We start from the raw sequence: 12574 nt of genomic DNA on the forward strand, positions 1-12574 counted from the left end.
AAGACTGGCCTTTTTATACCCCTTGGTACAGGTGGGGGCGGTTAGACACATTAGCGTGTGATTGGACAATTCCAGCATGCAGGCATAGCCCTGATAATTGTCTACTACTTTGTGCACAGACTACAGGGTGTCTAATTAGTCCCAGTCACAGCTCACAGGAAGCTGCGCCCATATATGGGCATCCTCAATTAGTGGCCAGAGTGGGGAGAGGCATTTTGTGAACTCTGGTGGAAACCCAAGTCCAGGTGCTCATTAAGTTACTTGGGCAATCATTAGTAAAATCCACAGCAATCAGGTTAGATAAACACTTAAAATGCACTGCAAACAGTTAAGATAAAAACTTAAATGCACTGCAAACACGTTTGGTAAAACCACTAAACACTAAGTTAAAAACACTCACTCAGTTAGAAAAGCACACGGGTTAAAAACACTGCAAAAAATTAGTAACTGTGGCACACTGTAAAAACTGGCCCAAACTTCATAACGTAGCACAGAACTTGGCCTGGTCCACTTGTGACAGATATGCTTCACCTTCATTTCCTTCAGGATGAATAAAAGTTGTGACGAGCCGATAATACTATAATGGCATGTCCTCAATAGGAAGAGTAGGAGAAGTCCAGAAACCCATTTAAAAATCAGTGTTCCATCAGTTTGCGGTTTTGTGGCATTACTTGATGATATCGTTTCCAACTCTGACCAATAATTTGAAAGTCCTGTCCGTCCTGAAGCTCAAATAGTAGGCTACTACTCCAAATCCTACAGTGTTGTCCAGGCCAAGAAGCAGTGTTGAAAATAGTGTGTGCGTGTGTGTGTGTGTGTGTGTGTGTGTGTGTGTGTGTGTGTGTGTGTGTGTGTGTGTGTGTGTGTGTGTGTGTGTGTGTGTGTGTACAGTGTGTGTGTGTGTGTGTGTGTGTACAGTGTGTGTGTGTGTTCTGAGAAGGTCTATGTGAGTGCAAGAGGGTTCTGTGTGCCTCTTGAGGTTAGGCTACTTTGGCTGTCTCTCAAATGGTCAGATTTGAATAAGGTTCCCAGACTTGGGGTTCCTGTTGCCATGGCAGAGGGTTCTGGAATATCCGGCAATTCATTCACAGCCTTTCTCTCATGCCTCTTTTCAGTGAAACACACACTCTCACACACAGGCACTGTGACAGCCCAATTCCCCAAACCAAACCCTCCAGAGATCCTGGAATCGTTCTTTGAAAACACGTGGTACCATAAATCCAACCAAAACTGTTCAACTGAATGTATTAGCTTATATTTTTTGGTAAACTGAAACACACATTGGCGATAGTGTCAGTCCAGACAGAAACAAACTATTTGAAAGGTACTATTTGAGCTGTCATCGCGCACCACGTTTCTGCACCTTTAGGATTCTACAACAAATGTTACAAAAACGCATTGGGCTGTCACCATCGATAGAACGCAGCCAAAGGATCCAGTGGCGCACTAGTCGCAATAGGCTACTCGTCGCAGGCAGCAGCCCGACTTGTCCTTTGAGTGGAAAATTGGTTAGGGGTACATCCAGGGGACCCCCAATCCGTGACGTCACCATACATTTGGGGGACGGGGGAACGACAGCAAGAAAGGAGTTCAACTTTTGTTAGGGCAAGTTGTCCACCAAGCACCACCGGCTGGTCCCTTGTTAAACTTTGACGAAGGCAACGAAATGGGTAAGTACCCTAATGGGCGAGTTTGACATTGTCAATTTTGCCAAAAAGTTGCCTATGCGTTGGCTTTCCTGTTTTATTATTTGCGTCGACTTTGAGGTGTTAAAGAACTGCGCTGCGGTGCATTCAAAATGCTGCCGCCTTTTGTTTGGAAAACTGTCCGTGTGTCTCCAAATGCATGTATACTGTATAGGCTACAGGGAGTAGCAGTGGTTTTGCTGTTTTCCGGGCGGCGATATTGCTGCAAAGTTTAACAACTGCCTGTTGCATCCCGTTGTGCATCAGTAGGCTATTCTTTCCGCAGTTAAGCGAAACGTCGCGCGCTAACAGATTTGCTCATGGGCATCCCCGAGACACTTCTGTTGAATATTTGTCCGCCCTTTTCTAAAGTGACCATTTGGTATTTACACATACTTTCTGGAATACTTTTAGCAACAATCACTTGGGCTCTTGTTCATGACAGTGCTGCTTACTTTGACGTGTCTTTGCACTGCACTGTTTGCCCCCCGTTCATGTTTTACCGGAGATCTCACTCTGATCTGAGAACTTAACTGTGAGAAATGCGGGTGTTGTTGTGTTGGGATGCAGCCCTGGTGCAATGAGCTGATCTATGGGAAAGAATTTCGGTGTTCATTTGTTCCAGCTGTGTCCTTGGAATGATCAATTCTCTCGCAGACACATTCCTGTCCAGTGTGCTGTATCCTGTCAGACCTTGGCTTGGCTTGGGTCATCGTCAGCCCCACAGATTGCACACCAACAAACGCACTCAGAGCATCAGTTCTTCTATTCTTCTGGATCCTCAATAGAAACTACCCGGACCAGGGAAAACAGAGAGTCAGTCATACAAAGGGGGTCAATTGTCCCTCGGCTAGGGAAAGAGGGCCCCAAAATTGGGTCCTCACACTGTAGCCTGTATGTAGGCCTGTTGGGTGGGGGCCCTTTCAGACGACTTTGTCCTGGGCCCAGCTAAAGCTGTCAGCAGCACCTCCGCCTGATCAGTAGTTTAAATGTAAGCCTACTCAAACAATTCCAGCTTGATGGCTCGGGCATTAGGGTATTATTATTAGACTTGTGAATCATAAAGCTTCCTGACAGATAATGATGACCTGCTTAAATGCTAGCCCTTGATCCATGCCAGGCCTTGGTGATGGGCAGAGTCACTTGTTCTAGTTTGATATTCTCTATTGGATTGTGCAAGGAAGTATTGCAATTAAAAGAAATATATAACACTGAATTGTCGGAGAGATTGTTTTGTGTTATCGTGACAGCTTACAGATCTCTTCCTCTCTGGATGCTTCATAAGTGATGATTGCATTTCTGTTTTTAATCTGATAGAATATGATTGAAATTTGAAAGTAAGAGGAAGAGTTATTTAAATGTCACAGGCCTACAGAACAATAACCTGTACTACAGCAAGAGAAAGTTAACCAAGTTGTTGTGGTTGAAATGCTCTTTTAGTCCTTTTTTTTTTTTTTTTACAGATGAACCAGCTCTCATAATAAATGTGCCACGTAGGTCAAGTTGGCCATTCGGTTAAACTTTGCTTTAACGAATGTAATAACACTGGAGGCCTACTATGAAAGTCAAACTACTACGTGTTAATTATTTACAGTTACTTTTTACATAGAAAAGAGCCACCTCACACTTGAGAAAGAGAGAGAGAGAGAGCACAATTCACTCATGAAACCTTGAGGAAAACAATACTGTAATGTGTAGTTCTGAACTGTGTGAAATCTGGGGGATGTTGTGAGCGGCTCAGCAGCTGAACTCTGCCCAGGCAGGGCTTTTAAAAAAACGATACTCCAGCCGGCATTAGTTACACCCTAACAGTAAAAACCCCAGTAGAGGTGACTTGAGTGACATCACGCAAGCAAAACTTAAGCATGTGTCCAATACGGACTCCCATTGCCATTGCACAACAATCTGGAGAACGTTTCAGCTGATGTAGGAGGAGGCCCAAATGGGATTAGCAGAGAGAGGAGGTAACAGAGCCAACAGAGGTGTGTTTCTCAAAAGCGTAGTTGTTAGCCAGTTAGCAACTTGGGTTGTTGTCAATGGGAAATTGCATTGCAAACAACATAGTAGCTAACGTAGTCAGCAACTATGGTTTCGAGAAATGCACCCCAGACTTGTTGCCCCTTTACCTTCTCTCTCTGCTAATCCAATTTATGAAAACGGTGATATTATTTGAAAGCATGTATTCAGTGGTTTATGCAAACAGACCCTTCTCTCCGTGCCTCCCGACCCCCCATTACCTTTGTGAACCCCTTAGGGGCCCTGGTCTCCAGTTTGGGGGCGACTTCAACCAATCACAAGTTCACAACCCTCAACCATGCCAAAACAAGGGGCTTGATTTTCCCTCCACTGCTCACAAATTAGTTTGGGAGCTTTTTGTTGCTGCCAATTTGGTTGTGCCATTCTGTGTGTGTGTGTGTGTGTGTGTGTGTGTGTGTGTGTGTGTGTGTGTGTGTGTGTGTGTGCGCGTGCGCGTGCGCGTGCGTGCGTGCGTGTGTTGGCACAGGTAGCTCCTTTGCCTGAGTAGTATTTCCGAATTCTCTCAAGGCCAAAGGTTGTTGTTATATAATGAAGGAATTGTAAGATTTGCATTCAGTCATAACAGAAACAGTAGAGTACTGTTTCTGCTGTAGAAAGAAAGAAAGAAAGAAAGAAAGAAAGAAAGAAAGAAAGAAAGAAAGAAAGAAAGAAAGAAAGAAAGAACTTTCTCACATACCATTGAACTCTCAAACACCTTGTCACCATATTGAATGTGACGAGAGCTCTGGTTCCATGACAACTGTGTTTAATTTTAGCTTTGTGTTTAGCTGACTAACATGGCCAACAGATGACAGAGAAACGCTGTTCTGCTCTGTTTGTTTATATCATATGGCTTCATTCTGTTCTCTGTTGTTGTGATGTTTTTTTTGTGTTGTTTTCTCTGTTCCCCATCTGTGTTCGCCGAAGACAGTGATATTATTCCAGGCTCTGTCTTTGATTAGGGAAGGAATTTGTTTGTGAGCCACAAGTGGTTTAAACAGTGTGAGTGCATGTGTGTGTACATACAGTATGTGATGCTGTGTTTCCGCGCAAGTCTCTCTCTCTCTCTCTCTCTCTTTCTTTCTCTTTCTCTCTCGCTCTCACTCTCTCTCTCTTTCTCTCTTTCTCTCTTCTCTCTCTCTCTCTCTCTCTCTCTCTCTCTCTCTCTCTCTATTTCTCTCTGGAATGGTTTTCTGTGTGTGTGTCCCTGGACTGCATCTGTGTATGTACATGTGTGCTCTATCACAACAGACCCCCAGCCCGCGAGCAACACCAGGTCTACAAGTAGAACTAACATGCTTGAACTACTTATTGTGAATTTCTTTAATTTGAATGTAATAAACATACATGGGTACGATTACAAGCCAAAAAGCATCGTAATATCAGAGATTCTTTAACTATATAGAGATATGCCAATGTAATAGGTTGCTATGGGCACCTAACATGACCAGGTTCTGGTCTGCCTAAAGGGGCGTGTCATAATACTCCTAGCATTGAATAGAACAGTCCCTAGGTCTGCCTAAAAGGGGATTTCCCCCCCTCCCCCTTGCAATAATAGAACCCGGAAACAATGGGCCAATGGAACCTCTCTCTCTCTACTCTCTCTGGTAATATGTAGACACACCTATTTTATACATCATCTTTTACACATGCTGCATGTTTTTTTGTTTTTTGTTGTCACAATAATATTCTTTCCGTTGATGCCTCGTCCTTTATTTCTGAAGGAAGGTGCCGCTGTTGTGATCAGAAGACAATCTGAGGTTGACTTGTCATTGTTTACTTAGGCTACTGCCATATGACAAGCTGTCAGGTTGACGAGCATGGTTAAGAAGAAAAAGAAGAAAGCTGATTGTTTATTACTGTGATTGGATCATGTGAATGTGTCAGGTTGACGAGCTGGACATTGTTTATCTACTCTGACGTGACAGACTGTTAGAACAGCCTGCAGATATGGACGTGAGCATCCTCCCACACACACACACACACACACACACACACACACACACACACACACACACACACACACACACACACACACACACACACACACACACACACACACACACACAGTGATCCACTACTCCTCATAAGAATGCCATCACACAAATCTACACACACATTCAGACACAAACACATGTGTTCCCAAGAAGGAAAAGGAGGTAACATTTGGACCCCCACGCCATCCTAGGAGGCCTAAACCTTGAGCCATCCTCACAAATGAGAAACACCATGAATGGGCAGTCATGGGTGAGCGGTTAGGGCGTCAGACTTGCATCCCAGAGGTTGCCAGTTCGACTCCCGACCCGCCAGGTTGGTGGGGGGAGTAATCAACCAGTGCTCTCCCCCATCCTCCACCATGACTGAGGTACCCTGAGCATGGTACCGTCCCACCGCACTGCTCCCCATGGGGCGCCACTGAGGGCTGCCCCCTTGCACGGGTGAGGCATAAATGCTATTTCGTTGTGTGCAGTGTGCAGTGTTCACTTGTGTGCTGTGGAGTGCTGTGTCACAATGACAATGGGAGTTGGAGTTTCCCAATGGGCTTTCACTTCACGCTTTCACACCATGCTATAAAAGACACTGTATAATAGACCCATTTTAATTTCATTATTGCTGCCATTGCTGTTCTTGGAAAAAAACACACACACACACAATTGTAATGAAGAGCCTTGATCTCTGTCCTCTCCCAAGCATCACCGACCACATTGCAATAGCCTTCCGACACAGAAAGTGACAATGCATTTTCCCAGCGCCTGTCCTCCCTCCTCCTGTCACACGATGGGTGCACAGCACTGCACCTGCGTCATGTCTTGTGACGAAATTGTGTCACGATGGCATTGGGTGGCACAAAGCCCGAGCTCACAGGATGAGCGACAGGCGCTCTCTCAGCTGGGGAGGGGTGGGTGTGTGTGTGTGTACATGTTTGCATGCGTGTGTGTATGTGTGTACACATACTTGCATGCGTATGTGCGTGCGTGTGTGTTTGTGTGTGTGCGTGTGCATGCTTGTGCGTGAGTGTGTGTGTGTATGTGTGTGTGTGTGTGTGGTGGGTGGGAACAAAAGGACACACCCATTTACCAGTGATGTCATGAGAGGCGATCTGCCCATCAGAATCTGGGCCAAAGGGATTATAGGTTACGTTGGGGGGTGGATTTGAAATCCTGTCATCAAAGATAGTGTAGGGAGGAGGGGGAAATGGGAGAAATTATATATTTTTTCTTTATTTTGTTTGGAGGCTTTGGCCTTCCTTATTGTGGTGGTAACCAAGCTACATGTGTGAATTGTTAAACTGAACAAAGATGAGTCCACTGAGTGCACAGACAAAAAAATGGTTTGTTAATATTTCCGAGTTTTTGCAACACTGTGGAGCGTAAATAGTGTAAGAGTCTGCAGATGGCCAGTGTAATTTCAACTCTATAGCACTTGATATTTACACAATATTTAGTGGAATTAACTCTTAACATGTTACACTCGCCAAGTTTACACTATTTTTGACAGGGACTGAAACTGAGTTCATTTGAACTATGTAGCCTCTTACTGCAGATGGGGTCGCCGTCGGGCCTTAGTCACTAATTGCTGAAAATACTCAACTACATCATAACGACATTGCTATGACAGTACCAAGACCCTTAAGTAACAGATTAAGACATAGCCATTACAATTTATGTGACATTAAGTTTATAACATTGTCTCTGTGTTAAGGGGTTAAAAGTTACTATATTGACACTAGGGATGCAAACGATTAATCGATTAATCAACTTTAATCGATTAATGCGTTAATCGATTAAAAAAAACATTAATCAAAATTAATCGCCATTTCAACTGACAAGAGACCCAAGTGAAATGGACATGTGAAGAGTGTGTGTGAAGAGTGGTGTGAATACTGAAAATATTTAAATCACCTTTGGATTAAAGAATTTTAAAATAATTAATTGAAATGTTGTATTTTATCTCAATTTCTAATTCAAATTTTTTGATTTAGTAGTTTTTTCTTCAAGAAACATTGAGTTTTCGGGGGGAAAACACAGCTTATCAATTAATCGTAAGTCGATCGATAAGGCAATCAACAAACAATGAATGAATTCATTTGATAATTTGCATCCCTAATTGACATTGGTATACAACCCCTGTGGTGGGTTGTATGTCCCCTAGGGAGGTAGAGGCCACATGGTGATGTTTGTGGTTTGTGGTATATCTATGTGGTTTGTGGAACACCAAAATAAGTCTGCATAGAATATGAGGAAACATGTTTTCAAATATTTCTTGGAAGGGAGCCCTCTTTTTGGGTCATTAGTTTTAACCTTGCTCTGTGTGTGTGTGTGTGTGTGTGTGTGTGTGTGTGTGTGTGTGTGTGTGTGCGTGCGTGCGTGCGTGCGTGCGTGCGTGCGTGCGTGCGTGCGAGCGTGCGTGCGTGCGTGCGTGCGTGCGTGCGTGCGTGCGTGCGTGCGTGCAGCGTTCATTGTGTGTGTGTCTGAGTCTCTTTCTGTACATACTCTCACCAAATGTCCTCTGCTCGTGCTCTTCCTGATTCCTTCCCAATGAGGCTTACCACACACAAACAAAAGGAGGTCTTGGTAGCAGCTGTTTGTGCATTTGTGTTCATGTCTGTGTGTGTGTGCGTGCGTGAGTGTTAGGGGCAGGCTTTGTGTATACCACATACTGCATATTGTATATACTGTAACCATATTGACAGAGGTGCTACCGTACGTGGAAGAAATCCAGATACTAGTGCTGCTCTTTGACGTGAAGAATCTCACCCTTTCCTTCCCAGCACATTTTGCACCTCTGAGACTTTTTACATACAACATTTTATCTTCTTCGCTACACAGTCAAAAACATGCAGTGTTAATTCAACACTTAGAGAGTACTCTGGGGCCACACACACTCTAGGTGATATTGAATTGACTCTCTGAAGCAGGGATGTCAACCTCAGAGTTGTTTTATTCGACCCGCGAGATCATGTCCAATGTGTATTATCGTTGGTCCACATACACCATTAAAGTATAGTGTAATAAAACTGTCATGAGATCTGTTGTGTCACAGGAATATGAGTGGGCCAGTCCAGGCCAGTGAAACAGCTCTCAGTCATGTGCAACACTATGAGCAGGCACATTTGAATATGTGATGGGAAAGAGTGTGTATGAATATGTGATGGGGAAGAGTGTGTATCAGGCGCATGCACACACAAATTTAATCAATTTAAAAAATATATATATTGAGTTCGCAACTTCGAGCTCAACTTCGTTCCAGATTTAGATTTTGTCCCTCAGTCAATTTGAGTTTGACACCCCTGCTCTAAAGTAAGTAAAGAAATAACACTGCATTTTTTTTACTGAGTCTACGCCTACATGCACAGTAGATAAAATAGCCTATTGACTCTCCAGCTTTAAATGCGTGTAGCGTATTACAGGGCCACAAAAAAGCTAAAGATTAAAAAAATGTGTTTATACAGCATCTCGCAGCTTTTCGTCTCTGCAATAAAGCGAGCCACACAGTCTTGTTTACATCACACGGTGGCATCTGGTGCCATCATGGAATGCACCGTGCTGCCTGGCAACGTGGCAACAGATGCTTATTTCCCTTAGCCATGCGCTGGATCTATGTTTGGTTAGTGTTGACGATGATGATGGTCTTTACTCTGAGTGTCTCTGGACACGCCTTGTGGCAATCCCAGTCCAGTCAGGCGGAGATGTGTGAGATGTAGCTGGAAACCGGGACGCCAAGCGGTGGTGGGGGTGTTGGTGGACAAAGGGGTCAGTTGTCCCGGGCCCCCGTGGAAAGATGGGACCCAGAATAGGGTCCTTGTTACATTGTGTGTATTCCGTAAGGGGCCCTTTCCCCGCCGACACAGAGACTCTTAAAGTATATAGAGATATGCCAATGTAATAGGTTGCTATGGCCACCTAACATGACCAGGTTCCGGTCTGCCTAAAGGGGCTGTGTCATAAGGCTCCTAGCATTGAATAGAACAGTCCTTAGGTCTGCCTAAAGGGGGATTTCCCCCCCCCCCCTTGCAATAATAGAACCCGGAAACAATGGGCCAATGGAACCTCTCTCTCTCTACTCTATCTGGCTGACAGGTGGGGTGGGGCCAGATTTGTGCCCTCATTACATTGTATGTATTGGGGAGGCGGGGGGGGTCCTTTCACATGACTTTGTCCTGGGCCCAGCCAAGCCAAAGTTGTCAGCGGCCCTGGCTGCGCTGGGAGGGTAGGGGATGGGGATTAAGACATTCCAAGTAGGATGGGGATCATCATCATCATCATCATCTTCTTCTTCATCAGCTGTAGCAGCAGTGGCAGCAGCCATGCAGGGCTGTCTCTCTGTGGTCCAGGCCGTGTCCCGCCGTCTCCTTGGAGACGAGAGGCGAGCGGCCGGTCGTAATCGGGTGGAGTGCGTAGAGTGGAGAGGCTGGCCGGCCGAGCTCAAACTGGGTCACCCACACACACAGGCTACGAGCTCTCTCTCGCTATCGCTTAACTCTCTCTCTCTCTCTCTCTCCATCTCTCCGTCTCTCTGTGTCTGTCTCTGTATCTTACGGTCATCCTTCCTCTGTCTACTCAACTGTCTTGTTCTCTCTGTCTCTCTCTCTCTCTTTACCCCGGTGTCCTTCTCTACATCTCATGTCTCTCACACAAACATGAACACGTATGCACACCAACCCTCTTTCTCACCATCTCTCTGGTTCACAACCTCTTACTGTATTGTCCCCCCCTGACACCACCGGCCTCTCTCTCTCTCTCTCTCTCTCTCTCTCTCTCTCTCTCTCTCTCTCTCTCTCTCTCTCTCTCTCTCTCTCTCTCTCTCTCTCTCTCTCTCTCTCTCTCTCTCTCTCTCTCACACACACACACACACACACACAAACACACTCACACTCACACACACCGACACACACATACACACAAACAAACATGGACACACACATACCGTATGCTCTCATACGCTCCCTGTCCTTTGCCCTGTCTCATGCCTGTTGAACAACGTAAACATGAGTGCACAATTTGGGGGGCAGCCCTCTCCACTGACACGTACACACACACACATTGTCTTCCTTTGGTCTTTCTTTGGTCTTCCTTCCTTTCTATTGCTTTCTCTCTCTCTCTCTCTCTCTCTCTCTCTCTCTCTCTCTCTCTCTCTCTCTCTCTCTCTCTCTCACACACACACACACACACACACGGACACACGGACGCATTGTGACAGATATGGATTTCAACTGAATACGGTGTTGTGCAATGACGTGGTTCATTTTGATTCTTTGTGAAAAGTTGTCTTGTTGCTGATAAGATGTATCAGGGAGTTTTCTGCTTTTTTCTCACAACCTGATGTACAATTCCAGTTGAAAGTCCTTCAACGAATATCAAAACTTGACATGTTGCAAACTGCTACTTATGAGCTAAGTCCTACTTTTACTTTTGCTTGAACTTTTACTTTTTACTTTTATTTTTGCCCCAAGAACTAGCCTCATAAAGCACACTGTTCCACCAGTGATCAGCTTTTACATTTGTCGCGAAGTACAAAACTTCCACAACATTACACAGAGGCATTGCGGCTTGGTCATTGTTATTGTTGTAACAAAAGAAATAGGATCTGAACACATTTCAAACAGTGTGATCTGACATGTGACAGCAATTCATAACATTTTGTTCTGAACCAAAGACAGCAGTGTTAACCGGTATTCACAACGTTAAGGTTACAATATAAGTGACAACTGCAGAGACTCAGATCTCCATGGTGATGCTGATGGTGATGGACGACTGCTTTTGTTCCCATCCATCCCATAATAATAACACATCGCTGCAGTGAAACATGGAATGCACATCTTTTATCCCTGGGTGCTTGTGCTGCAGTGGCTTCCCCAGAGACGGGACTGACCATATAGCCTTATATCCTGATCGAAAGATTATAAAGGAGTGGCCTGTATGTATGGATGAAGGAAGATTAATCATGGTGTGTGTGTGTGTGTGTGTGTGTGTGTGTGTGTGTGTGTGTGTGTGTGTGTGTGTGTGTGTGTGTGTGTGTGTGTGTGTGTGTGTGTGTGTGTGTGTGTGTGTGTGTGTGTGTGTGCGTCCGCGTGTGTGTGCGTATGCGTGTGCGTGTGCATGTGCATGTGTGTCTGGTTTGGTGTGGTGTGGTGTAGTGTAGTGTGGCGTGCATGTGTGTGTACAGTATATAGGCCTATGTGTGCACATATGTTTGTTATGACCATGTAATTACAACAGAGACGACTGAATGCAATGTATGAAGATAAAACAAGACATTGGCATTTGACAGTAATATACTGTGAGCAGCACAAAGAGGAGGAATTCTCCGACATTTCTGCCGAAACCATGGAGAGGGAGCAGGGGAACGGTGTCAGGGGCGTACAGGCACCAACCTCCCCAGGGCTCCTGCACTGTAGCTATAGAGACGACCTTTCCTGTATCTATAGAGATGACCTTTTCTTCCATTTGTGATGACCCCTGTCACACTGGCCAAGGTCACTGTACATCAAAGTGCATTCGCTTCTCACTTTACACATTTTTTTCTCTCACATTACTGGATGTTACTGTACAGGGATTGACTTGTTTTGCACTCAGTAACGTAATGGTGGTGGTGATGGTGGTGGTAAGGGTAGCATTATAACATGCTTTTCCATTTGAAGGTTCATTCTCTACCTTGGGGGACAGTCAGGGCTCACAGGCATAAATGTAATTTTTTCGCACCCAGTTATTATACAGTAGTAGTGGTGATCGTCACAAAGTGTAGAACTTTTAAATAGATCATGCTCTTCCATGTGAAGGTCCGTTTTCTACTTGGGAGGGCAGCTGCTGTAGCCTGGTAAACCAGCGCCACCAGCTGGACGCCGAAATTTTCAGCTGCGAGTGGGTCTGGCC

At 45.0% G+C, this 12574-nt stretch overlaps 1 protein-coding gene across 1 annotated transcript in view; it reads left to right on the forward strand.

Moving 5' to 3' along the window:
- Positions 1–1257: 1257 nt before the first annotated feature.
- Positions 1258–12574, forward strand: part of gpm6ba (glycoprotein M6Ba) — a 67204-nt gene continuing 55887 nt past the window's right edge. Inside the window, exon 1 of the mRNA XM_063217421.1 lies at positions 1258–1670. Coding sequence (XP_063073491.1) covers positions 1667–1670 — 4 coding nt within the window. The 5' untranslated portion in view covers positions 1258–1666. The remainder of the gene's footprint in view (positions 1671–12574) is intronic.

The sequence above is a fragment of the Engraulis encrasicolus genome, chromosome 15, assembly GCF_034702125.1.
Source record: "Engraulis encrasicolus isolate BLACKSEA-1 chromosome 15, IST_EnEncr_1.0, whole genome shotgun sequence".
Taxonomy (NCBI): Eukaryota; Metazoa; Chordata; class Actinopteri; order Clupeiformes; family Engraulidae; genus Engraulis; species Engraulis encrasicolus.